Source organism: Sycon ciliatum, chromosome 13 (genome assembly GCF_964019385.1).
Source record: "Sycon ciliatum chromosome 13, ocSycCili1.1, whole genome shotgun sequence".
NCBI lineage: Eukaryota > Metazoa > Porifera > Calcarea > Leucosolenida > Sycettidae > Sycon > Sycon ciliatum.
This window is the reverse complement of record NC_088655.1, coordinates 21,259,059-21,286,904: the sequence shown is the minus strand read 5'-3', so window position 1 is coordinate 21,286,904 and position 27,846 is coordinate 21,259,059. Positions and strand designations below refer to the sequence as shown.

The following is a 27,846-nucleotide window of genomic DNA, read 5'->3' as shown; positions in this document are numbered from 1 at the left end:
CCATTAGTGTACAGACATACATGTATGTCATATATTCTTATCAGTGTGGTGTTATACAAATTGGATCAACGCCCAGGATGTGGTAGGAATGTGGCTAGACATGCACATATGCAAGTGCAGTGATGTAATCTGAACTGGTCCAGGGTGACAGCTTTGCACTTTATTAGTTCGGATTTCAACACTCACAACCGTACTTGCTCACTCTTTGGGTTTGAGTGCATACTTTCAGAGCGTGGTGAAGGTAAGTTACGTAATAAAGGCAGAGAGCCGCGCACTGACCCATAACCACAGTTGCATACTCTTGTTTATGCACTCTTGCTACTCTCCATGATAATGGAGTCTGTGCTGCACTAGCCTGTGGCAATGCAAGATACAATATACATGTAGCTCGGAATACCTTTCTGTTTCCAGCTAATGCGCCTGAAGTTCTCCTGTATGCTCCTCCTGCAGTCGTTCTGAGTTTTTGTACTTCGACAAACTAGCCCCTCATACGTGTAATGGATGGAACATAATAATAATTATTATTGTTCTGTCGAGACCTGCTGAAGTGAAAGATTCTGGCATGATGGCGTCTCTCTACACTATACCAAGCAATGGGAGCGTGACCGATTTTGAGAACAATAGACACAACAAACTGGGGCAAAGACTTGCACACATTGATGGGGTGAGGAGTCAGTAGATGAGAAATTTCGGGTTAGGACAGGATTCCACTCGGATAAAGGTCAAGGAACAGATGATTGTTTGCACGTTAATTGTACAGTGCAAACACAGAACATGATCATCCTGGTTCACAACACTCAATGTCACTGTGCTTTACCTCATTCTTGATGTTGCAGTCCGCCCCTCCAGCAAGCAGCGCTTGACACGCATCGAGTTTACCTCTCCTGGCGGCATCGTGCAATGGAGTGTCGCCATGCTGGATGCACACGCAAGAAACAAGAGTACAGGAAAAAGAACTCAATGAGTTAGATTGTGGATCACAGTCACAGTTGTAGATCAAAGCAAAACAATTCAGAGTGGAATTCAACAGTTGGTGGATACGGTACTACTTGTCTGGTATTTACATTGCATGATTGCCATTAGTGTACAGACATACATGTACACTTATACCTCCGTTATCCAGACCCCAAAGTTACGGGCATTTCAGGCTACCAAACACCCTTTGGTTGAGTTTCAGTGGAAATGATACTACTCTTTTGGCAATTTTTCTGGAAATAGTGACGACATAAATATTTATGGCCATTCCCCGTCAAAATGTATGTCATTCGGGGTAACGGACATTTCGAAGTTATGGGTAGTGCCCGGATAAACAAGTTATGAGTTATTATTATTATTATTATTATTATTATTATTATTATTTAAAAATTCGACGAGGAGACAATAATTTTAATATGGCAATAAGTAGGACGAGCTGAAGCGACATGTGGACTACTTTATTAACAATGTAAGCGATGGAGACGATGCAAGAAACAACCTAAAGGGTAAGGAAAAATACATGTAAGAAGAAAAAGGGCAATGGAAAAAAAAAGATGATTCGAACAAGTTTTCGTACAACACTCTTCAGGAATCACCGTTGTACTAAAGAACAAAATGAGAACAAAGGAAATAATATAGCAATCAAGGTAGGGTGACACGATACAATGACAGCACTAGAATATCGAGGTGCGATTTCTCACAAAAGTGTGCAGAAAACAAGGGTATACAAGTAAGAACTAAGCGTGACAAGTGTGTATCAGCAACAAAAAACAAAAAAGTGAGAACGAATGATAATAATAACAATAATAAACAAGAAGGTGACAAAACACATTTAGGCACAAGTGGCAACAACGTTGCCACACTACACAACAGAACATTATTTGAACAATTTTAAGGTAATAACACTATCTTTCTGGACACACAAATTCGGCTTATGAATGCGCTGACAAACAGCTTCCAAAACTTGTAACTGCAAAAGATAACCATGACGAGCACGGCACAAAACAGAAAAACAGGAATCAGAATAAGTACGACAACAGTCAGTACTAGAAACCAAATGATTGTATACTGAAGACTTGTTATTACGAGACGGACGCACACAATCTCGACTCACGCGCACACCCTCACACTCACTCTCACCCTCACTCAGCTCACCTTCTCCCTCACTGTCCGAATCAGAACCTGCTCCGTCATCCACCGCGGTTTGACTCTCCTCCTCACTTGCATCGTCCTGCGTCTCACCTTCACCACCCACGCCAACCCTGAATGCCGTTGCCTTCACGTCAGTCGTCGTCCTTTCCGATTGTTTCCTTTGTATTTTTACCGTGAATTCATAGGTCCGGTTGTAATCTGCTGTAGATCTCCGTGGTCTGTCATTTGCTGCTTTGTTTTGTGGATTAGTTGTTGTTGTTGTTGGATGTGAACCTGGTGTTGTTGTTGGATGTGCAGCTGGTGTTGTTGTTGCAGCCATGGTTGTTGGTCTTTCTGTTGGATCCAGCTCTGGTTCCGGTGGGACAAATCGACCGCCGCGGGTGCTCCCCACCAACACAGACCTCGAAGGAGGAGGGTCAGGGGGAGGCAAAGGTGCTGTCACCACTCGAGGCACAGCCCCATGCAAAGCACCCAGAGACACAGACTTAGGCACACCCGAGGGCTGCACCAATGGCGGTTCCGCACGCACCTCCAAAGAGCTGCCAAGCTCCAGCCCGTCCAACACAGATGTCAGAGGGGGAGCGGCAGACAGCGGCAGGGAACTATCCTGCCGTCTAGGTGATGGGTTTTTCCTAGGCCTCCCGCGTTTGGGCCTCTCAGATTGCGCACTGGGTGGAAGGATGTGAAGTGGAGTGTGTTGTTTGATACGTGCGTTCAGGTGCTGAACAGTCCTACCAACATACCGACTAGCACAATGTCGGCATTCGAAGTTGTAGATAACATGACTGAGGTGGAGGGTTGGTAGGACGTCCTTCCGCACCGTGAACGCACGCATTGTTGTGAAGACTGGCACAAAATGTACTGCATAATAAGTACGACGGACGATAGACTTGACTGCGTGACACACTTTGATCGATTCCTGCCCCTTCCATGGCAAACATAGATAGACGGGACAGCGAGGTGGACCAATCAGCACCGATTTCGGTTTCTGCTCCATGGACAGAAACTTACGCAACAAGAATTCCGGATAGCCATTCTTCAAGAAAACAGATCGAAGGAAATCGAGCTCGGCCTGCAGCTTACTGGGCGAACAAATACGTTCCGCACGGTCCACGAGGTTACGAACTAAGTTGACCTTGTATTGAGACGAACAATATGAATCGAAGGCAATGTACTGACCGGTGAACGTAGGCTTACGATACACAGAAGTCAACATTTCACAGCCAGTCTTCTCTACAAGCACGTCTAGAAATGACAACTTACTAGACTGCTCGTGCTCACAAGTAAAGCGGAGGGAAGGATGTAGGCTGTTGAGCACATCGAGAAACAATTCACTGCTCTCAACACTGTCAAAATGCGTGAACGAATCGTCAACAAAACGCACGTAGAACGCGGGCCAAAGCGACTCATCAATCTTGCACTCACAATAACCAACGAATATATTGGCGAGGACGGGACCAAGAGGAGATCCCATCGCCACACCATCTACTTGCTTGTACATCACATCGTTGAACGAAAATTCGACACCAGTTGTAACTGACAGCATCAAATGACGAAACGCCGCTTCCGATACCCATGGAGTATCAACATCATCGTTACGGTACAATACATCCATACAGATGTCAACAGTCTCATCAATAGGAACATTCGTAAAGAGACTTACAACATCGAAGGAACACATGTGTGCATTGAGAGGGACCGGACTATCACGAAGCCTCGCAACAAAGTCGAAGCTATCCTTCACAGTGCGTTTGCAATAGTAATCTTGAACAGGCTGTAGGTAGATGCACAGCCATTTCGAGATAGAGTATTGAGGGGAGGCGGTCATGGATACTATTGGTCTAACAGGGCATGTAGGTTTATGAATTTTAGGAAGGCCATAGAGTCTAGGACGAAGGGTACCAGTCGGTTTGATGCGATCGAATTCATGTTTTGATATTTGTTCTTCATTCTTTAGCTTCTTAAGGTAAGTTACTAGATCCTTTTCTACTTTTTCAGTTCGATCACAGGTCTTGACCGGACCAAGTGTACGGAACTTTGATGTGTCATTTAGGATAACGGACATCTTCTCGATGTAGTCAGTTTTATTCTTTGTTGCGAGGCTTCGTGATAGTCCGGTCCCTCTCAATGCACACATGTGTTCCTTCGATGTTGTAAGTCTCTTTACGAATGTTCCTATTGATGAGACTGTTGACATCTGTATGGATGTATTGTACCGTAACGATGATGTTGATACTCCATGGGTATCGGAAGCGGCGTTTCGTCATTTGATGCTGTCAGTTACAACTGGTGTCGAATTTTCGTTCAACGATGTGATGTACAAGCAAGTAGATGGTGTGGCGATGGGATCTCCTCTTGGTCCCGTCCTCGCCAATATATTCGTTGGTTATTGTGAGTGCAAGATTGATGAGTCGCTTTGGCCCGCGTTCTACGTGCGTTTTGTTGACGATTCGTTCACGCATTTTGACAGTGTTGAGAGCAGTGAATTGTTTCTCGATGTGCTCAACAGCCTACATCCTTCCCTCCGCTTTACTTGTGAGCACGAGCAGTCTAGTAAGTTGTCATTTCTAGACGTGCTTGTAGAGAAGACTGGCTGTGAAATGTTGACTTCTGTGTATCGTAAGCCTACGTTCACCGGTCAGTACATTGCCTTCGATTCATATTGTTCGTCTCAATACAAGGTCAACTTAGTTCGTAACCTCGTGGACCGTGCGGAACGTATTTGTTCGCCCAGTAAGCTGCAGGCCGAGCTCGATTTCCTTCGATCTGTTTTCTTGAAGAATGGCTATCCGGAATTCTTGTTGCGTAAGTTTCTGTCCATGGAGCAGAAACCGAAATCGGTGCTGATTGGTCCACCTCGCTGTCCCGTCTATCTATGTTTGCCATGGAAGGGGCAGGAATCGATCAAAGTGTGTCACGCAGTCAAGTCTATCGTCCGTCGTACTTATTATGCAGTACATTTTGTGCCAGTCTTCACAACAATGCGTGCGTTCACGGTGCGGAAGGACGTCCTACCAACCCTCCACCTCAGTCATGTTATCTACAACTTCGAATGCCGACATTGTGCTAGTCGGTATGTTGGTAGGACTGTTCAGCACCTGAACGCACGTATCAAACAACACACTCCACTTCACATCCTTCCACCCAGTGCGCAATCTGAGAGGCCCAAACGCGGGAGGCCTAGGAAAAACCCATCACCTAGACGGCAGGATAGTTCCCTGCCGCTGTCTGCCGCTCCCCCTCTGACATCTGTGTTGGACGGGCTGGAGCTTGGCAGCTCTTTGGAGGTGCGTGCGGAACCGCCATTGGTGCAGCCCTCGGGTGTGCCTAAGTCTGTGTCTCTGGGTGCTTTGCATGGGGCTGTGCCTCGAGTGGTGACAGCACCTTTGCCTCCCCCTGACCCTCCTCCTTCGAGGTCTGTGTTGGTGGGGAGCACCCGCGGCGGTCGATTTGTCCCACCGGAACCAGAGCTGGATCCAACAGAAAGACCAACAACCATGGCTGCAACAACAACACCAGCTGCACATCCAACAACAACACCAGGTTCACATCCAACAACAACAACAACTAATCCACAAAACAAAGCAGCAAATGACAGACCACGGAGATCTACAGCAGATTACAACCGGACCTATGAATTCACGGTAAAAATACAAAGGAAACAATCGGAAAGGACGACGACTGACGTGAAGGCAACGGCATTCAGGGTTGGCGTGGGTGGTGAAGGTGAGACGCAGGACGATGCAAGTGAGGAGGAGAGTCAAACCGCGGTGGATGACGGAGCAGGTTCTGATTCGGACAGTGAGGGAGAAGGTGAGCTGAGTGAGGGTGAGAGTGAGTGTGAGGGTGTGCGCGTGAGTCGAGATTGTGTGCGTCCGTCTCGTAATAACAAGTCTTCAGTATACAATCATTTGGTTTCTAGTACTGACTGTTGTCGTACTTATTCTGATTCCTGTTTTTCTGTTTTGTGCCGTGCTCGTCATGGTTATCTTTTGCAGTTACAAGTTTTGGAAGCTGTTTGTCAGCGCATTCATAAGCCGAATTTGTGTGTCCAGAAAGATAGTGTTATTACCTTAAAATTGTTCAAATAATGTTCTGTTGTGTAGTGTGGCAACGTTGTTGCCACTTGTGCCTAAATGTGTTTTGTCACCTTCTTGTTTATTATTGTTATTATTATCATTCGTTCTCACTTTTTTGTTTTTTGTTGCTGATACACACTTGTCACGCTTAGTTCTTACTTGTATACCCTTGTTTTCTGCACACTTTTGTGAGAAATCGCACCTCGATATTCTAGTGCTGTCATTGTATCGTGTCACCCTACCTTGATTGCTATATTATTTCCTTTGTTCTCATTTTGTTCTTTAGTACAACGGTGATTCCTGAAGAGTGTTGTACGAAAACTTGTTCGAATCATCTTTTTTTTTTTCCATTGCCCTTTTTCTTCTTACATGTATTTTTCCTTACCCTTTAGGTTGTTTCTTGCATCGTCTCCATCGCTTACATTGTTAATAAAGTAGTCCACATGTCGCTTCAGCTCGTCCTACTTATTGCCATATTAAAATTATTGTCTCCTCGTCGAATTTTTAAATACTTCAGGTCGAGATATAGCCAGACTCAGATAGATATTCTGAACCATGCGCTGAAGTCACGATTTCATTATCGTAGTGTTGCATTTAACGTAGTGTTCCTTAGACGTTGTCTGGACAATGGTGTTTGTCCAGGTGGTGTAGAGAACCGTGTCCGCAGGACCAAAGCTTACCACACGTTAAACATCGAACGCGTATTCATGAAAGACGAGATTGCCCGGTCCTGCGACACTTTGTCAAAGTCACGTTCGCGGTTTAGGTATTTGTATGATCGTGCACGCTGCTTTCTCTCCTCTCACGACTTCTTGAGATTCTCTATGCTCCTTTCGGAAAATGACCAGAAACAACGTATCCATCTAATCACAAAACATGACAAGACCTACAATTGGCTAAGACAGAAAAGATATGGACATGTCACCATCGATCCTGATACCACCATAATTAACATGACATCACTAGAGTTGACCACTCTTCAGAAAGAGCTCCTCTGTCGTGGAACCGATTTCGGGATTCCACCAAAATCAAACAAGAAGGAAGTAATCATGACCGAGTTTGAGCTCTTTTACCGCAAGTTATTACGCTTCAGACCGGTGTCCGAGTCACAACAGTCCATTTGCGCCGCAAAGATCCGGGCAGAGGCCGAGGAACACGCTGATGCATTACCGGATAGAAGAACGTTTTCATTGAAACGCGAACATCTCAAAGCCCTGCATGAGCTACGCAATAACAAAGACATTATTGTCACGCGCCCTGATAAGGGTCGTGCAACTGTTTTAATGAATAAAACTGACTACATCGAGAAGATGTCCGTTATCCTAAATGACACATCAAAGTTCCGTACACTTGGTCCGGTCAAGACCTGTGATCGAACTGAAAAAGTAGAAAAGGATCTAGTAACTTACCTTAAGAAGCTAAAGAATGAAGAACAAATATCAAAACATGAATTCGATCGCATCAAACCGACTGGTACCCTTCGTCCTAGACTCTATGGCCTTCCTAAAATTCATAAACCTACATGCCCTGTTAGACCAATAGTATCCATGACCGCCTCCCCTCAATACTCTATCTCGAAATGGCTGTGCATCTACCTACAGCCTGTTCAAGATTACTATTGCAAACGCACTGTGAAGGATAGCTTCGACTTTGTTGCGAGGCTTCGTGATAGTCCGGTCCCTCTCAATGCACACATGTGTTCCTTCGATGTTGTAAGTCTCTTTACGAATGTTCCTATTGATGAGACTGTTGACATCTGTATGGATGTATTGTACCGTAACGATGATGTTGATACTCCATGGGTATCGGAAGCGGCGTTTCGTCATTTGATGCTGTCAGTTACAACTGGTGTCGAATTTTCGTTCAACGATGTGATGTACAAGCAAGTAGATGGTGTGGCGATGGGATCTCCTCTTGGTCCCGTCCTCGCCAATATATTCGTTGGTTATTGTGAGTGCAAGATTGATGAGTCGCTTTGGCCCGCGTTCTACGTGCGTTTTGTTGACGATTCGTTCACGCATTTTGACAGTGTTGAGAGCAGTGAATTGTTTCTCGATGTGCTCAACAGCCTACATCCTTCCCTCCGCTTTACTTGTGAGCACGAGCAGTCTAGTAAGTTGTCATTTCTAGACGTGCTTGTAGAGAAGACTGGCTGTGAAATGTTGACTTCTGTGTATCGTAAGCCTACGTTCACCGGTCAGTACATTGCCTTCGATTCATATTGTTCGTCTCAATACAAGGTCAACTTAGTTCGTAACCTCGTGGACCGTGCGGAACGTATTTGTTCGCCCAGTAAGCTGCAGGCCGAGCTCGATTTCCTTCGATCTGTTTTCTTGAAGAATGGCTATCCGGAATTCTTGTTGCGTAAGTTTCTGTCCATGGAGCAGAAACCGAAATCGGTGCTGATTGGTCCACCTCGCTGTCCCGTCTATCTATGTTTGCCATGGAAGGGGCAGGAATCGATCAAAGTGTGTCACGCAGTCAAGTCTATCGTCCGTCGTACTTATTATGCAGTACATTTTGTGCCAGTCTTCACAACAATGCGTGCGTTCACGGTGCGGAAGGACGTCCTACCAACCCTCCACCTCAGTCATGTTATCTACAACTTCGAATGCCGACATTGTGCTAGTCGGTATGTTGGTAGGACTGTTCAGCACCTGAACGCACGTATCAAACAACACACTCCACTTCACATCCTTCCACCCAGTGCGCAATCTGAGAGGCCCAAACGCGGGAGGCCTAGGAAAAACCCATCACCTAGACGGCAGGATAGTTCCCTGCCGCTGTCTGCCGCTCCCCCTCTGACATCTGTGTTGGACGGGCTGGAGCTTGGCAGCTCTTTGGAGGTGCGTGCGGAACCGCCATTGGTGCAGCCCTCGGGTGTGCCTAAGTCTGTGTCTCTGGGTGCTTTGCATGGGGCTGTGCCTCGAGTGGTGACAGCACCTTTGCCTCCCCCTGACCCTCCTCCTTCGAGGTCTGTGTTGGTGGGGAGCACCCGCGGCGGTCGATTTGTCCCACCGGAACCAGAGCTGGATCCAACAGAAAGACCAACAACCATGGCTGCAACAACAACACCAGCTGCACATCCAACAACAACACCAGGTTCACATCCAACAACAACAACAACTAATCCACAAAACAAAGCAGCAAATGACAGACCACGGAGATCTACAGCAGATTACAACCGGACCTATGAATTCACGGTAAAAATACAAAGGAAACAATCGGAAAGGACGACGACTGACGTGAAGGCAACGGCATTCAGGGTTGGCGTGGGTGGTGAAGGTGAGACGCAGGACGATGCAAGTGAGGAGGAGAGTCAAACCGCGGTGGATGACGGAGCAGGTTCTGATTCGGACAGTGAGGGAGAAGGTGAGCTGAGTGAGGGTGAGAGTGAGTGTGAGGGTGTGCGCGTGAGTCGAGATTGTGTGCGTCCGTCTCGTAATAACAAGTCTTCAGTATACAATCATTTGGTTTCTAGTACTGACTGTTGTCGTACTTATTCTGATTCCTGTTTTTCTGTTTTGTGCCGTGCTCGTCATGGTTATCTTTTGCAGTTACAAGTTTTGGAAGCTGTTTGTCAGCGCATTCATAAGCCGAATTTGTGTGTCCAGAAAGATAGTGTTATTACCTTAAAATTGTTCAAATAATGTTCTGTTGTGTAGTGTGGCAACGTTGTTGCCACTTGTGCCTAAATGTGTTTTGTCACCTTCTTGTTTATTATTGTTATTATTATCATTCGTTCTCACTTTTTTGTTTTTTGTTGCTGATACACACTTGTCACGCTTAGTTCTTACTTGTATACCCTTGTTTTCTGCACACTTTTGTGAGAAATCGCACCTCGATATTCTAGTGCTGTCATTGTATCGTGTCACCCTACCTTGATTGCTATATTATTTCCTTTGTTCTCATTTTGTTCTTTAGTACAACGGTGATTCCTGAAGAGTGTTGTACGAAAACTTGTTCGAATCATCTTTTTTTTTTCCATTGCCCTTTTTCTTCTTACATGTATTTTTCCTTACCCTTTAGGTTGTTTCTTGCATCGTCTCCATCGCTTACATTGTTAATAAAGTAGTCCACATGTCGCTTCAGCTCGTCCTACTTATTGCCATATTAAAATTATTATTATTATTATTATTATTATTATTAATTCAACATCTCCTGGCTCGTCAGAAGACTGCCAATATATATGAGAAGTCGGGTGGTAGCCAACCACGGCGAACTGAATAATGAGGAGAGAAACAAAGAGAGTACTGCAAGGGGAGGCATGACGAAAATGGTGAGATTATTTAGGACGAAGAAGCTGAAGCTTGAACTCCTTAATGTCTGTGCATGCTTTAAGGCTAGTTGGCAGGGAAGACCAGAGAGTGTACGCAGAGAAGATAGGAGATTTCAGAAACAGGGAGGTATTGGCACGGGGTAATGAGAAGGAATGACGTGTTGATCTGGTGGACACAAACCAGTTATACTTAGCAAAGTGTTTTGGAGCCAGGTCTAATAAGATCATGTGTACAAGGATGCAAAGATGTTGCTGGTGTCGCTCTAAGAGGGGAGATACTGAAGCTAAACTGTAGAGACGTTGGGAGGAGAATGTTTGATTTTTGCGAAACAGGATTTTTAGAAGCAGACGCTGGTGTATTTCCAGAGTTTGAACAAGGGCCTGAGACAGACCGCACCACGCTGTGTCACAGTAATCAAATATAGGTAGAATATACGACGTAAAGAACAATTTTCGGCAATGGTCATTTAAATGGTGGCAGTGAGGTTGCAACATGCCAAGGGAGGAGCTAGCTCGCTTGCATACTGACTAGACCTGTGGGGACCAGGACATATGGCTGTCGAATATAACACCAAGGTGTTTGTGTTCATGAACAATTTTAACGTTAGCATTGGCTCCTGGAAAGTGCAACGGCTGAGTAGGCGGCGATGGGCTGATGAACATTGCTTCGGTCTTCGCGATGTTGGGCCTCAGCTTCCATCCATGCTATGGTGGAGTTAATGCCGGTCTGCATGGAGGTAACGAGGTTGGACGGCGAGCTGTCAGAGCACAACAGTGCAGTGTCATCAGCAAAAAGGCTGACGTCTGGAACTAGAGAGGGCAGATCGTTCACATAAGTTAGGAAAAGGAGTGGACCCAGTATGGACCCCTGTGGAACACCAGACACTACAGGTAAAGGATCGGACAAGGAAGCAGAGACATGGACAGTTTGATGACGGGACGACAAATATGACGACAGCCACTGCAGAGCTGTACCACGTACTAGAAAAATGTACTCAAGCTTTGCAAGTAGGCCTCGATGCCAGACTGTATCGAACGCTTTTGACAGATCAAAAAAGACAAGACCTACATGCTTCTTCAGGTTACGATGTCCGTAAATATCCTGGATTAAGCGTGTCAATTGCAAAGTAGTTGAGTCGCCACGACAGAAGCCGGATTGTGCAGAGGAGAGGGCAGGGGTGACATGGTGGTAAAGAGATTCATAGAAGATGCGTTCACAGACCTTGGATATAGTTGGTAGGAGGGAGATGGGCCTGTAATTAACAGCTTGGGAGCGTTGTCCTTTCTTAAATATCGGGACTACAATAGCAGATTTCCACGCAGATGGGAAGACTCCTGCACGATATGACAAGTTGAATAGCAAGCACAGGGGATACGACAAGGAAGGCACGAGCAGTTTAAGGACTTTATTTGGAATACCGTCTTTTCCAGGAGACTTGCAGCTCTTAAGACGTGTCAGTTGTTTGCGGACCACACCAGTTGTTGTAAAGACCTCCAGAAGTGGAGCGCGCAGCTCTGGAGCTGGGTGCAGGGGCGGGATAATCCAGTTCGGATCGTCGGGAAGGCCGGGAGAGACAAACTGTTTGTTCAGAGTGTCCGCAATGGACTTTGCCTCAGACTGACTGTTGCCATCAGGATCAATCAAGCACTGGATTGGGGCGCGAGAGACACTGGGACGCTGGGTGCGAATGAACTGATAGAGAGAAGGACGATTGGGTGATGAGATTGTTGCAGAGAGGGAGCTGATGTAAGAGCGGTAGGTTTTACGGGATAGGTATTGGACAAAGTTGCGTTGAACTCGGTAGGCCTCCATATTGACAGGTGTTGGAAATTTTCGGCTGACACTGAAGAGGTCTCGTTTACGTTTCACCGCAGATACGAGGACAGTCGACACCCAGGGTTGATTGGATGTCACAGACGATGTGCGTGTGTTTGACCGACAAGAATGGGTTGAAAAATCAGCGAGGTGGTGCTGGAAGGTTTGTTCCAGGACGATTGAAAATCGATCGACTGCGTCGTGTATTTCATATTGTCGGATCATTGTGTCGTTGTACAAATTGGATCAACGCCCATGATGCGGTACGAATGCAGCTAGACGTACGCATATGCAAGTGCAGTGATGTGATCGGAACTGGTCCATGGTACCAGTTTTGCGCTTTAAGTCGCATTTCGGTGAAAAGAATTGTATCGCTGCCTTAATCTGAGCCCTCCCGGGTGATTCAGCGGCAATTTTGGAGTGTGTGCTTCTGACACATTCAAAATGGATTTTTTTGCCTTTACCCTCCATGTATAATTTGATATCGTACTCCTAATGCAGGGTCAGTGAAACCGTCCAGCCTATTCACGCGGCTGCACATTCGTAGTACAGACTTGTACGGTGTTACTGTCTTATAAAAAATAAATAAATAAATTCGACGGGGTTCGCGTACCGGGCAGGTCAAGAACAAGAAGTCGTACAACTCCCTGGTCAAGAACCACCTTTCATGTCGGCTGAAGAGGTGCTCCAGTCCATCATGGACTCGGACAGTGATGACTGGAGCTGCGATAGTGAAGGCGATGACTCGAATGCAGACGTAGCCGTCCGCGATCGTGACAAATTTCGCAACCAAGTCCGCCGTGGTCAATGTCGTACCTACTGCCGTGGTCGCCTTGGACGGCCCTGAGGATATCGGAGGTGTTGATGTCGAGTTTGAGCAGGGCGCAGCAGCACAAGCTACGCCAGCGCAGGACAACAAGTCGGTTTGAGTTGATACGACAAATTACAAAAAAATGGCCCGGCAAACCGCGTGCATCTGGCCTGGCACTGAAAGGGATTTCAAAGGATCAGACAGGGAAGTGAACTGCCTGAAAGGAGATAAAAATGCCAGACCCACCAGGGCTCAAATCCGGGACATTTTTTTTCATGAGCAAGGCTCACAAAACACTTCCTTTCACCTCTCGTAGTACGTTCCAGAAAACTGACCGTGGTTGGTCCCACGGGAGAGGGAAAAGACCCAAGTGCCATCAGCATGTGTTGCATGTGTTGTGAGCTGCATTTGGAGTGAAACACTTGTCAGCACCTTCTGGGTTCGACCTGGTCCCATAGCTAACATATTAAGAGAATTTTTTTCTCAACACGACTGTTCACACAGCATGGGGCTGTTAAAGAAAATGGACAAAACAAATCGAATACAAACAAGAACACGATAAGCAGCAAACGCACAGGAGGGAAGTGAGAAATGGCAACTAGTTTCAAGAGATGTTGAGCATTGCTCATGACAAGCAAGGTCCCGGGTTTGCGTCCTGATGGGTCTGGCATTTTTTTGGTCGCTGTGTGCAGGTCCTATATGGCATTTGGTACACTATTAGACGGTCGCTAGTCACGCAAGGCAGGTGCAGTTTTCTTGTAGAACTGTCCATGCATGGAAAAATGCTGGTTAAAAGCAGATGGTGGCTAAAAGCAGAGGTCGCTTACACCAGGTTTTACTGTAGAGTGAAATCTGGCCAAGTTCATACGTCCACAGATTTGTAGTACATGTCTAGTATGGTATTACTTATGATTTCCAGAAAAGTCACGTCAACTGAATCAGCCGTGGGCCAAAACCGAGCAGAGTTGCCCATGCACCTTGTCAACATGTCGGAGACTCATAACGTCTCCGATATGTTGATATAGAGCGGCGCAAGGAACAAAATGAGTAGGGCTGAAACGATCGTGATATTTCCTTAGTGGTTCAGCTGATATCATAACGATCGGCTTATCGGCTTAGCGACATATTTCCACGCACGTAGTACATGTAATATTGTAATGGTTACTTGAATTAATTTTTCAAATTCCAATAAGGTAATACTAAGTAATTATGTCATTATACGTGACATGTTGATTGCAACAAGGATATTTTACTATCCTTTCTAATTTGAGCTGCCACAAATAACTTCAAAGTACACAAATCAATACAGGCCGTAACGTTACGCATGCACACACACACAGATACACACACTACAAACACCTTGAAACCTTGAAACTGCCACCTAAAGGTGATGCAGTGCCTCAAAGAGGCAAGGAGGGCAGAGTTACTTCTTGCATTTGTGTTGAGCCAGGTACAGTCCGTATCCCCTATAAGGTTGGCGGCTATAGTAATATACCGGATATAGTGATCAATTTCTCTAATTCATTTTCATTTTCCATAACTAAGTATACACAGTTATCGCGTATAGTAATAATCGTCTATGTATCTATTATTGCACGATTAAAGAGGTCAATATATGAAATATAGAACGAGTAAAAGACCGAGGTCCCCCGAGGTCTTTTACGAGGTCTATATTTCATATATTGACCGATTATTGACCGATTATGAGGGCAATAATAGATTTATCACGACAAAGCATACCTAGAACTGTTTTTGCTTTGCTATAGGAAGAAAGGAATACTATTGTAATAGTATAATAGTATGTATGGAGTGTTAGAGCACGCGGACGGCCAGTGTCATTGTGGAGTCGCGACTTGCAGCTGTTCGGCTTGTTGGTCACCCGGAGCTCCGTCAACGCGGGCATGGAGCTAATGCGAGCGCGTGGCCGAGGTTGCGCTGACTAGTTGGCGGCGGCTAGCCGAGCTCGACGACTTGTATACGGCCTCAGTAACGGAGCTGCCACCCAACACCTGAAACGCAACGGCTGCAGAATCTTGGAATGTTCGAGTCTGCCTTGTTCGTTCTGCCAATGTGTCATGCAAGTAATGTCTTCTCCCTGAATGTTCGGAACGTTTTTGCAAATTGTCTGTACATGTGAAAATGGGTTGGCCATCTTTTGTAGCTTTCCACTACGTGGTTCGCGGCTGTAGTTTTTATGGTGGGAGATCTGCGCCAAGCCAATGCTGGATTGTTCAATAGTAGACGCTCTGCAGAGCCTGGGAGCCATTGCCCATGACAGACCAGCATGGCGAGATCTATGCATGAGGGTCTGTGCATTGTGATATTCCGACAGATCCTGAAACAGTCAAACTCAGGAAATAGCACTATCATTATCACTCAGGCTGCAATATTCATATTATGGACATATTCATAAATGACATATCTTCAATACCCATGAGCTACATTGTATATAATATATATGATATAAGTATCATAATTATTATTATCATCGTTCTAGCTCATTTTTTCCCCTGTCATAGTCCTGTTTATCATGTTCAGCATAAGCGAAGTTGTGGATCATGCTTGCATGGTTGACTCCAACGCGTACATGCAAGTAATAATAATAATAATAATAATAGTATGTACATATGCCGTTTACATTGGATATTACTTCTGTGTAAACCGAAGTTTTCAGTTGTCTCTTTTAGTATGTTCCCCAATTTCTTTGACTGAGAATCTGACAGTTTGGGTTCAAATCCCAGCATTTGGATTCAGATTTTTCTTCTTTCAGTTCTGATTTTTTTCTAAGTTGAGGAAAAAGTTCTAAGTCCTCGGGCTAAGTGGTCAATAATAAGTGGTCAATATAAGCGGTCAATATATGCTGTTATACCCAGCTCATATTAACCCCCACTAATCCCTGTTATCTATAACCGGTGAATATAATGGAAGTTTCCGGAGGAGGAAGGAGGAAACTGTAGTTATCACCAACCCTCACCGCGCCCAGCTCACGCCGCCACGGCGTGCGACCTGAGCTGGACGCCCTGCCCAGTATGGAACTGTCCTCAAGCCAGTCACGTATTTGGCAGCCCAGTGAGCTGTCTACCGGATCGCAGCGTTTAGAAGCGCCAAATGCGGCAGGGCCAGTCTCAGGCTGGTCGCGTAGGCGGCAGGCCGGCGGGCGACCGGCAAGGCTGCATTCGCATTTGGATCACCGAAGTGATACAGGTGCTTCGACGGCACTCTGTGACGCGTCAAGGAGGCATCTGGGGCCCAGGCAGCCCGCCCGTAAGCGCACCACTGTATCAGGTATGCGCAGGTGGAGCAGCAGAGCAAGATGTGTGCCGGACACTCACCATCATCCGGTCGACTGCACGGTTGTGGGACTTTACACAGCCGTCACTCATTACTTGCTATTGCTTGCAGAAGGCCAGAATTTTTTTTGCTCTCGTTTGCTCTAAAGCTAGTTGGTTTACATGGTTTATACCCGTACCTGAGCATGGATCCTACTCAGCAGCGGATCGCTGGTATTCCTCGTTTGAGACCGCGGCGACGGCAGCGTCGGCCCTGACCAACAAGCCTCGGGCGATGAGCATGCCGGCCGAAAATGCAGGCATGGACACTGTCGTGCATGACCAGTTTAGTTGAGTTCCTTGGAGGCGCTATGATGCCGGCCGGCGCATGTGTTGGCGCACGGGAGACGATTAGGACAATTACGGCGTGCGGAATACTTCGAGCTGGCCACAATGCTTCCTTCCTGTCCTGCCCACACGCGTACGCAGCCAGCAGCCAAACGTGTTAAAATCGATCAATCCGATGGCAATCACTGAGTGGAATTGTCATTGGCGGCTCCTATTCTGGCAAGAGAAAAACTGAATCTCGAATCTACTGGGTCGAGACCTGGCAGACTTTCAGAACCATCGCGCCTTGCAACACGGGCTTACGCCCTCTGGGGCCCTAAGTAGTCCGACAAGAAATTCATACTGCACGGCGACAAAAAGGCAGTTGGAGCAGTCTGAAATCCGGGACTTGCCGAAATCCAACCGTGACGGAACTAGCCCACTTCAGCCCCCGCATGGTAGCAGAGCACAAGGCTTTATCTCGCTGACTACCCATATTACGGCCACGGACAACTCCGCTGCGGACGCTCTTTCACGCGGAGTATAAGTCCATTTCCTCTCATTGGCTCCCTACTCCAGCTGCTGGACTCGGCTTAGTCCCGAACTCATGCTATGCGGGAGCAACTAATCATGGCAGCAAACCGGCTGAACTTCTTCTCAACCAATGCGTGCCTCCTTTTTCATTCGCTGTGTAGTCTATCTCTCTCAGCACACGTGGGTAAGCACGCAAGCACACCCACACCCACGCACACGCATACATACATACATACACACATACATACATACCTACATACACACACACACACACACACACACACATACTCTCTCTCTCTCTCTCTCTCTCTCTCTCTCTCTCTCTCTCTTTATCCTCCTCTCCTCCATCCCTCACCCTGCTTCGCCTCTAAGTGCTGTCGCTCCCCTCCCCTTCCTACTCGTACTAGGCGGCATTACACCAAGTCTCAGCATGAGGGGTCTACTTTGTTGTTTTGGGGCTTTGTTTGGACATGGCGAGCTGTTATCTTTTTCCTTGTGGCTGTCGTCGCTGTTGCCATTGTTGTTTAGATACCACGGCGAGCCGGCAGTAAGTGCCGGTGTTGGCGGGCTGGCGACCTTGTCTTATTTCAGTAATTAACACTGTACCCGAGGTGCGACGGATTAATCCGTCACGACCGCGCAGGGCATATTGCAGACACGCGTATGTGCGTTACACACACACACTCACACATTAGGCGCACCCGGCGGGCAGGGCGATTGGCCCATGCTGCTTATTCAGTTGTACTAGCGGAGGCAGGGGCGATTCCCCTTCGTAATCGCCCGTGCGGCGGAATACCCGGCGGCCTGATACGGCGGCGGTGCGAGCAAATGCAGGGGTGGTTCCCTTTTGAGCTCTGTTTGTGGCGGCGGCAGAGGCAGGGGCAGCGCCCCCAGCCCATGCGGCGGTTGACCCGGCGGCCCGACATGGCAGTTGACCCAGCGGTCCGATATGGCAACTGACCCGGCGGTCTGATATGGCGGCTGACCCAGCGGTCTGATATGGCGGCGGCTGACCCAGCGGTCTGATATGGCGGCTGACCCAGCGGTCTGATATGGCGGCTGACCCAGCGGTCTGATATGGCGGCTATGCGAGCAAATGCAGGGGCAGCGCCCCTTTGCGCGTGTTGTTTGCGGCGGCATTGGTCAAGGCAGGGGCAGCGCGCCTCGCCTAGGTGGCGTTATGCCCGGCGCTGCGGCTATGTTTGCAAAACGCAGGGGCCGCTTCCCTTTGAGCTTTGTATGTTCACAGCTTTGTTTGCAATATTCAGGGGCAGCTCCCCTTGGGGCCTGGTACAGTTATGTTTGCAAAAAGCAGGGGCAACTCCCCTCCGAGCCTTGTATGTAATCGTTTACAGCGATGCTTGCAGAAAGCAGGGGCAGCTCCCCTTAGTGCGTGGTATGTTTACAGCTATGTTTGCGAGGAAGAAACAAAAAAAAAGGGCTTGGAGCTGGGTATGTTTACGGCCACGTTTGCAAAATGCAGGGGTAGCTCTCCTTGGACCTTTAGCTAGTTGACAGCTACGCGACAAAATGCAGGGACAGCTCCCCTTGGAGCTTTGGATGTTTACAGCTATGTTTGCAAAATGCAGGGGCAGCTCCCCTTGGAGCTTAAACTAGTTTACAGCTGTGCGGACAAAATGCAGGGGCAGCACTCCTTGAAACTTTGGATGTTTACCACTATGTTGGCTAAATGCAGGGGCAGTTCCCCTTGGGGCTTGGATGTTTACAGCCAGGTTTGCAAAATGCAGGGGTAGCTCCCCTCAGAGCGTTGTAGGTTTACAGCTAGGTTTGCCAAATGCAGGGGCAGCTCCCCTTGGAACTTTGGATGTTTACAGCTATATTTGCAAATACAGGGGCAGCTCCCCTTGGAGCCTTCTACGTTTACAACTATGTTTGCAAAATGCAGGGGCAGCTCCCCTTTGAGCTTCGTAGGTTTACTGCTAGGTTTGCAAAACGCAGGGGTAGCTCCCCTTTGGAGCTTTGGATGTTTACAGCTATGCTTGCAAACTGCAGGGGCAGCTCCCCTGGGAGCTTTTGAAGTTGGATGTTTACACGTGTGGTCGCAAAATGCAGGGGCAGCTCCCCTGGGAGCTTTGGATGTTTACAGCTATGTTTGCAAATGCAGGGTCAGCCCCCCTTGGAGCCTTGGATGCTTACAACTATGTGTGCAAAATGCAGGGACAGCTTCCCTTTGAGCTTTGTTGGTTTACAGCTAGGTTTGCAAAACGCAGGGGTAGCTCCCCTGAGCTTTGGATGTTTATAGCTATGCTTGTAAAATGCAGGGGCAGCTCCCCTTGGAGCCTTGGAAGTTTACAGCTATGTTTGGAAAATGCAGGGGCAGCTCCCCTGGGAGCATTGGATGTGTACAGCTATGTTTGCAAAATGCAGGGGCATTTCCCCTTGGAGCTTGGTATATTTACAGCTAGGCTTGCAAAATGCAGGGGCAGCTCACCCTCGGAGCGTGGTTTGTTTGCAGCTGAGATGGGGAGTGCAACCGAAGATCTCCTTTCGAGCTTGCTTGTTCGCATTTGCTTGTTAGCACCGTAGCTCGGGCACCCAGCAGGTCCTGACTGGCCTCTCGCGCATACTCCCGGCCACATTTATTGCCTGTTGCAGGAAAAGGGGCCTCACCCCATATTTTTTTGGACGATCGGCGGGCGGGAAGCCGTCATCGACGTAAGAGGCAAAATACAAGAATAACTGAGAAACTAATAATTGTATACAACGCGCCAACCCTTTGGCTCTGTTGTCGGCTCTGCGGGGGGCACCCAGGTATCCCCCTCGTGCGAACACCACCCGTGGAAGCGGAAAAGTTGTGACGGCGTATTCAGTAGTGCCCAGCACCAGCAGGACCTACCAATCAGGGGAAAGCCTAGCAGTCCTTCATGGCAATCCCCTTGGTAGACCCCCTCAAGCTGACACAGGATCTGGCCACCAGGAAGGGGCCTGGACGGCAGCTCCAGGTCACCGGAAGGTGGTCAGGGTTGACCCGCAAGAGATGCATGTGCGGTGGAGCCTGTAACTAAACGGCCACCCCTTGGGGCCAGAGAAAGCGGTCTCGAGGGGCAGGTGGTCCTTAGTTGGAGGCTTGCACCGCAAACTATGAATGTGAGACCGTCCGTGCCCGGCGAAGGTGTCCATAGTACAAGGCGGGTAGCTAGTCACACTTGTATCCAACACGACAGCCCTTCGGCTGTTGTCTGCCCGGCTTGGGGCGCCCAGGTACCCCCCCGTGCGAACACTACCCGCGGAAGCTGACAAGTCGTCAGCGTATTCAGTAGTGCCCAGCACCAGCAGGAGCTACCAACCAGGGGAAAGCCTAGCAGTCCTTCATGGCAATGCCCTTGGTAGACGCCCTCAAGCTGACACAGGATCTGGCGGCCAGGAAGGTGCCCGGACGGCAGCTCCAGGCCGCCGGAAGGTGGTCAGGGTTGACCCGCAAGAGATACAGGTGCGGTTGAGCCTGTGGCTAACGACCACCCCTTGGGGCCAGAGAAAGCGGTCCTTAGTGGCAGGTGGTCCTTGGCTGCAGGCTTGCACCGCACAACCAATATGAATGTGAGACCGTCCGTGCCCGGCGAAGTGGTCGGTAGTACCAGACTGGTCGCTGGTCACAGTGGTCTTTAGCTACTGGTTTCACTGTATACCGAATCAGGCATGACATCACAGGTCTACAGCGAACAGCACAGAGATCGACGGGACCAAGAATAGGGGATAGCGTGCGGCGAGGCCACCCCCATTATTTTTGGGAGGCACGGCTTCATGTTAGAGCAGTAAATTGCAGTTAGGGACTCAGCTGAGTCAAGCTGGACTCAGCGTGTCAAGTTTGGCATAATACAATAAGCGCGCTATCCCCAAACAGTTGTGTGGTTATTGTGTGAGTGTATATGCAGGAGCCCGCGGTCACGTGAGGGGGGAGTGATAAATGGAAGTTTCCGGAGGAGGAAGGAGGAAACTGTAGTTATCACCAACCCTCACCGCGCCCAGCTCACGCCGCCACGGCGTGCGACCTGAGCTGGACGCCCTGCCCAGTATGGAACTGTCCTCAAGCCAGTCACGTATTTGGCAGCCCAGTGAGCTGTCTACCGGATCGCAGCGTTTAGAAGCGCCAAATGCGGCAGGGCCAGTCTCAGGCTGGTCGCGTAGGCGGCAGGCCGGCGGGCGACCGGCAAGGCTGCATTCGCATTTGGATCACCGAAGTGATACAGGTGCTTCGACGGCACTCTGTGACGCGTCAAGGAGGCATCTGGGGCCCAGGCAGCCCGCCCGTAAGCGCACCACTGTATCAGGTATGCGCAGGTGGAGCAGCAGAGCAAGATGTGTGCCGGACACTCACCATCATCCGGTCGACTGCACGGTTGTGGGACTTTACACAGCCGTCACTCATTACTTGCTATTGCTTGCAGAAGGCCAGAATTTTTTTTCTTTTTTCGCTCTTTCCCTTCTTCCAGGCACGGCTTCATGTTAGAGCAGTAAATTGCAGTTAGGGACTCAGCTGAGTCAAGCTGGACTCAGCGTGTCAAGTTTGGCATAATACAATAAGCACGCTATCCCCAAACAGTTGTGTGGTTATTGTGTGAGTGTATATGCAGGAGCCCGCGGTCACGTGAGGGGGGAGTGATAATCTCCATATTCACCACTTTAACTTGGGGTGTCCGCATATTTCCCATATAGACCTCGTCTTGGTCAATATCCTATACATATTTGACCGCTTAGAGATCACAAGTTTCTGTGGGGGTCAATAATAAGAGAGTGATAAAGTAATATATCGCCTATAGTGATCAAATTCATATTTCAAAAGATGTTTATTACACTGTTTTTGCATCGGGTATAGTGATTGATGTGAAATCAAGCGATGTCACAGGAGAACAGGGTGTTACTTCTTCGTGAAGAACTTGTCCAGTGAGTGTTGTTTGGTGAGTTTTGCTTGTTCGAGTTGCCCAAATATGCCTCCATCATGAGGAAATCCTGATTTTGTGTGTCAGGAGCTACAGCCAGCTACATGACATTGTACATGTATGTAGTGTGTATGTGCACGGCGCGCTGAGTCGTTTGACACCCCACTCGCATACATTGCATGCAGTATCGGTCATAGTAATAAATCGCTTATAGTGATAAAATGCTCAAAATCAAACACCAACGCTACAGGCGATACTGACTGTACTGGAGACGTGTGAACTTCCGAGAGCAGGTCGGGCATGGGATGGTGCGGCGCTCGGAGCCAGAGCTGCATGTTCTGCGGTTGCAGTTGCAGTTGTGCCGGCGGTGCCCAGCTTTGCTCCGGAAACAGCGGTCACGGGTGTGGCAGTGGTAATGACATTGGCTGCAGTCAGGTGGGCGAGGTGCAACAATCTCTGGAACTGGAGCGTCACCAAGACTGGGAGAGCAGCTGTGCACAGCAAATCCACCTCGGCTAGCAAACCAACGATGGCACGTTTTGCACAACACAGCACCGGCCTGTTCATGGATCGGCTTCAGTCGCTCTTCCCTGCATTTGTGCCGCCGAAGTCCGCTTTCACTGGCGAAGAGTCGCTCACAGATCGCACAACACACTGACTTGGCCGTCGTTTCAAGGCGTAAGCGCCATGCAACAATAGAATCCGAGATGGACTGGATCCACTCACCACGTTCAGCTGCGAGGTCGTACCAACCGGTGTATAGACCGAACGCCTTGAGGTCATCGCGTACCACATCACGCCATTGACGCCTGGGGCCATGAGCAGGGCGTGGAGTATGGAGTCACAAGAACAACACTGCCTTTGGAAGCCGGTGGTCGTCCATCCTGGCAATGTGGCCAAGCCACATACACACACACACACACACACACCTGTGCACACACAAACACACACATGAGCACACTCACACACACACACACACACACACACACACACACACACGCACTTCGAAAACTGCAGTAGTTACACTGATGGCAACGCAGGCTCTGCAGCAAGCTTCTCTGCGGATGCCTCAATCAGGTCAGCAGCGACTTCCTCAGCTGCCGACAGCAAACGTGTGGAGCGGTGCAAGCTGGGGAGAATCACATTCTTCCTCAGAAAGATCGAGGCGTCAACATTCGAAGGGTGGAGGAACCTGTGGGTTTTCGTAACGATGGCACCAGCAGCAGAGAAAACGGATTCGGATGGCACAGACGAGCCAGGAATGGCCAAGAATTTCCTAGCCACGAGTGCCAACAGCGGAAAGCGGTCGCTGTGCACTTTCCACCAGGCAAGTACATCAGTCTCCATGCCTGTTGGCTCCTCGGTAAAGAACACAGCAAGCTGTCGCTCAGCCTCTTCCAGGTTATCAACTGGCTCGTCATGCCCATCGTCGACGTTCGCTGTGGTGCTCATCAGTTGAGCAAGGCTGCTCAAACAGGGCTTCTTCGCAGCTGGCTCAGTAAGGCTAGAAGCCGGGCATGTGGGCAGCTTCTCGCTGGCCAGTTCAGCAAGATCTTTCTGCACTTGGATGCGCTGTTCAACCTCCAAGAAGTTCAGGTTCCGGAACCGAGGATCCAAGGCGCTAGCCAGGACCCCCGGACTCCGGACATCCAAATTGTCGTGGCGGAACTTCACCTTCAGCCGTGAAAGTAGATTCGTCGCGAACGACCGTGCCATGGTGGAGTCTGTTTCGCCAACCAAAATTTGAAGCCGTGTTGCCAGCTTTGTGGTGATGGGGAGCATTATTGAGAGCGTGACGTACGATTACCCGCTGGCAATCTTGGTGGCAAGCTCAAACGGCTTCAGAATTGTGACCAGGTGTTCGGCTGCGGCCCATTGCTGGTCCTTCAGCTGAAGGTCACAGTGTTCCTTCTTTGGAGTGCAGCTGCTGTTCGACAGCACAACCGTCAATGCTGTCCTTAGCTGTAGGGGGCGGCTCAACATGAAGAAGGTGGAATTCCACCTTGTAGGCACGTCCTGGACTATGGTTAGTGGCTGCTTGGCGCTGTCGAGCTGCAACTGCTTGAGCCTGAGGTGCTCAGCCGCCACAGAAGAATGTTTAAAGTGCCCTACCAGTTTGCGACTGCAAGCCAACAACTTGTCCAGGCCCTTCGTTTTGTCGATGGCGTTCCTGATGACGGTCTGCAGCATGTGGGCCATGCAGACCTGGTTGTCGATATCGTCATCACGCAAAATAGCTGCAGTGGCAACCATGTTTCGGGCCTCATCGTGAGTCACACAGCTCACTTGTTGGCGTGGAATGCCGAAAGCATCCACAACGGGTAGCAGATGTGCAGCCAGCTGTACACTGGTATGGCTGCCGTGGAATTGGTTAGTCTGCAGGAAACAGCTCACCAGAGACCAATCTCTGTCAACGAGAGAGCTTGGAAGCTCAGGGCCCTAAGCTATGCTTTTTTGCCTTGATGACCTAGACAAAAAAAAAGCATAGGGATGTTATAAATTCTTTAAAAAAATCCTTTTTTTAAGACATAACCTGGGATTCGAACCCGCACTATCGCGCGCCCTGCATGCATCCCCCGATACGCTTCGCATACATACAAATTCTTCCAAGTTGTTTCACATTGTGATCTTGCATTTGAAAGCCGTATTTGAATATGCATTGTGGCCAGCCGTCTTTGATGGCACGGTACGGTAGGGGATAGGTAGGGGACAGGTACGATCGAGGGTAATACGACACCGTCTCCCGTACCGTACCGTACCATCAAACACAGCTGGCCACATACAGCTGCCCGCAATATTCAAATAGGGCTTTCAAACGCAAGATAATAACGTAAAGCAACTTGGAAGAATGGGTATGAATGCGAAGTGTATGGGGAATGTATGTAGGGCGATAGAGCGGGTTCGAATCCCAGGATATGCCTGAGAAAAAAGGAGAATTAAAAAATTTATAACATTCTATGCTTTTTTGCCGTCAGATACGGATAGCGCCAGGCGTGACACAAACAAACAAACACACAAACACACAAATACCAAATTAAAGCTGCGTGGACCCTGGCTAGCGCCAGACGTTACTGAAGTAACGTCTTCTGCATAGCTACGGGAATAAAATGTGCAGTGTATGTGACATAGCTCTGCGTCGCCATAGAAGTCCATCCATCGGTGGTGAGGGCTATGCCACACACTCCCTCATTCTCCAACAGCTTTTTCAGGTCAGCGATCCCTATTTCATGGCGCTTGCGCAGCAGCGAACTGAAATGAGTTCGCGACGGGAATGGGAAGGCAGGCTCCACAAACTTCATCAGAGCAACAAACCCACGATCGCCAGCGATGGACAGTGGTCTGGTGGAGTCCACGATCCAATCAAGAATCAAGTCGGCGGGCTCCTCGGAGCGACCGGACGAACAGGGACGACTGGTGGAAGTTGCCGAGATCACAACCCAACTAGACAAGCTGCTGCTGCTGCTGCGCTTCTCCGCTGCCACCGATGACGCATTACTAACATCTGACTCAGTAGTCGCACCCGAGGAGTGAACCAATTGGAACTTTGAAGGGTGAGCCGATTTCAGATGAGCGAACAGGTTGCTGGTTCCGCTCTGTCGAGAGTAAGTCTTTTTACAAAGTTTACATGTGTGCCTCTCCACACCGCGATCAAAATGCGTCCACACACCAGACCTTGCTTGCCTGGCAAACGCCATGGCAGTCAGACGATACCTACCTACAATATAACTACGAGTGTCAGAGAGAAGACGAACTACAAGTAAAAGGAAAACTACAAGTGTCAGATAGAAGGTAAGTCCGTCAATCTGCACCTCATCACCTTGTGGAACTAGTATTTCGTCTGTGCTCGTCGTTCCGCAGTGCACCGTAGAATGTCTACAAGTGCAGTTCAGTTCACATGGTTCACGGCCAGTCACACTCACAGTGCAGTAAACACTGACAGTCTGTGAGTGTGACTGGACGTATAGACCCGAGTAGATATTGTAGACCGTGCAAGTAGTTCCGCAGTGCACCGTACCAAGTCAACTAGCATGACTGCACTGACTGACTAGACTGTACATCACTGCAGAAGGGCCCCAAACGCGAGCCGCCGGTGGACGAATAGTAGTAATATTTACACACGTATCATCCAAATATGTACTCATTTAAAGCCGATAAGCCGATAGCGAGCAAAAATACTCGCTCGGTATACTTTCTAACAAGTAAATACCGAGTAAACGGTATAATCGTTTCAGCCCTAAAAATGAGTAACCCAACTTGCAAGCCTTAACTTCTCTGCTTTTGTGCTTTGCTCTCGAAACACGTTTGTGCAACTTTTTGCTTTTCGGTTTCCGGATCAGGCACACGAAGTTCTTGTTTCTACTCTTCCCGAAGTCATTCCAAGTTCTTGTACAGGTAGACTCCCTCAAATTCGTATACGGAATAATTCGAAGATTCCATGTAATTTGAACTTTTACGTCGTACCGATCTTCTGCAAGTCACTTCAAGTTAAATTCGAATGCATAATTCGAAGTACGAAAAGTGCACCCGCTGGATAATTCGAACTCTGTCTTCGTACAGAAAAGCAGTTTACAGTACAGTGACTATGTCCTTCGAGTGCTTATTTCGAAGTGAGATGGAGTTGCTCTACTCGTAATTCGAAGTTCATTTTTTCTCCTTTTCTAATCAAGAGTAACTCAGAAAATGATCCCTGGTCCACTCCAGGATCGACAATAGCGTTGAAGAAACCGACCTTCTCTCGAAATTTGATCCAAGCCTGTGCAAGGCAAAGTGCAAAGATTTGATTGAAGACGACTTCTTCCAGGTGGTTGGCTCTCTTCGCGGATCTCAATGGCTTGTCATGCCGCACCAGCTCATGCGCAAAGAAGTTTAGGACTGAACAACAACTGGAAGTCGTAAACATTGTCTATGCCTATGCTCCACTTCTGTTCTTCAGAACGACGTGCTGTTCTCCGACGGGCTTTCATGACGCAGAGAAGGCAGCGCTCTTCTTTTGCGTTGAAATCGTTTCTGGACAACGGCAGCGATTGAAAACTGCTTCACTAGAACTTCGTAGAAGATGAAAATAATGTCCAATGACTTCATGTCGATCCAGTGTTTTGGTGAAATGACCTGATTTCGTTGTTCATGACCACCTATGTTTCGTTGATGCAAATAAAATGTGCAAAAATAATCAGCACGCAATTTCGAGCATTTTGACATACATATCAGTACATGGGACTGCATTTTGGATAATTAGAAGTTCTGAATAATTCGAATTTAGTGCCTGGCAATTTGAGGTTCGAATTAGAGGGAGTCTACCTGTACTTCGACATACTAGCAGCTAATACGTGTAATGGATGGAACATAATATTGTACCGCCTGCACCTGCTCAGGTGAAAGATTCTGGCGTGATCGCATCTCTCAAGAATATGCCAATCTTGCACATCTAGTACGCAACGGGAGTGAGGCTAATTAAAAAAAAATAGACACAACACCCTTGGGCAAAGATCTGCCCACATTGCAGTGTTGAGGAGGCAGTAGATTGAAAATTGCTCCTTCATGCAAGGATTCCAATTTTGTGAGGGTCTGTGGAACACAGGAGTTGTTTTTTCTCGTTAGTACATTGTAAGCACAGACCATAATCATCATGGTTCATGACACCCTATTATACTGTCCTTGACCGCATTCTTGATGTCACAGTCCGCCCCTGCAGCAAGCAGCGCTGGC

General features: G+C 48.3%; 1 protein-coding gene across 1 annotated transcript in view; it reads right to left on the bottom strand.

Annotated features, from left to right (window-relative positions):
* Nucleotides 1–27,846, bottom strand: part of LOC135829711 (uncharacterized) — a 113,838-nt gene that overhangs the window by 64,672 nt on the left and 21,320 nt on the right. Inside the window, exon 13 of the mRNA XM_065342103.1 lies at nt 818–916. Within this exon, the coding sequence (XP_065198175.1) occupies nt 818–916 (99 nt within the window). The remainder of the gene's footprint in view (nt 1–817; nt 917–27,846) is intronic.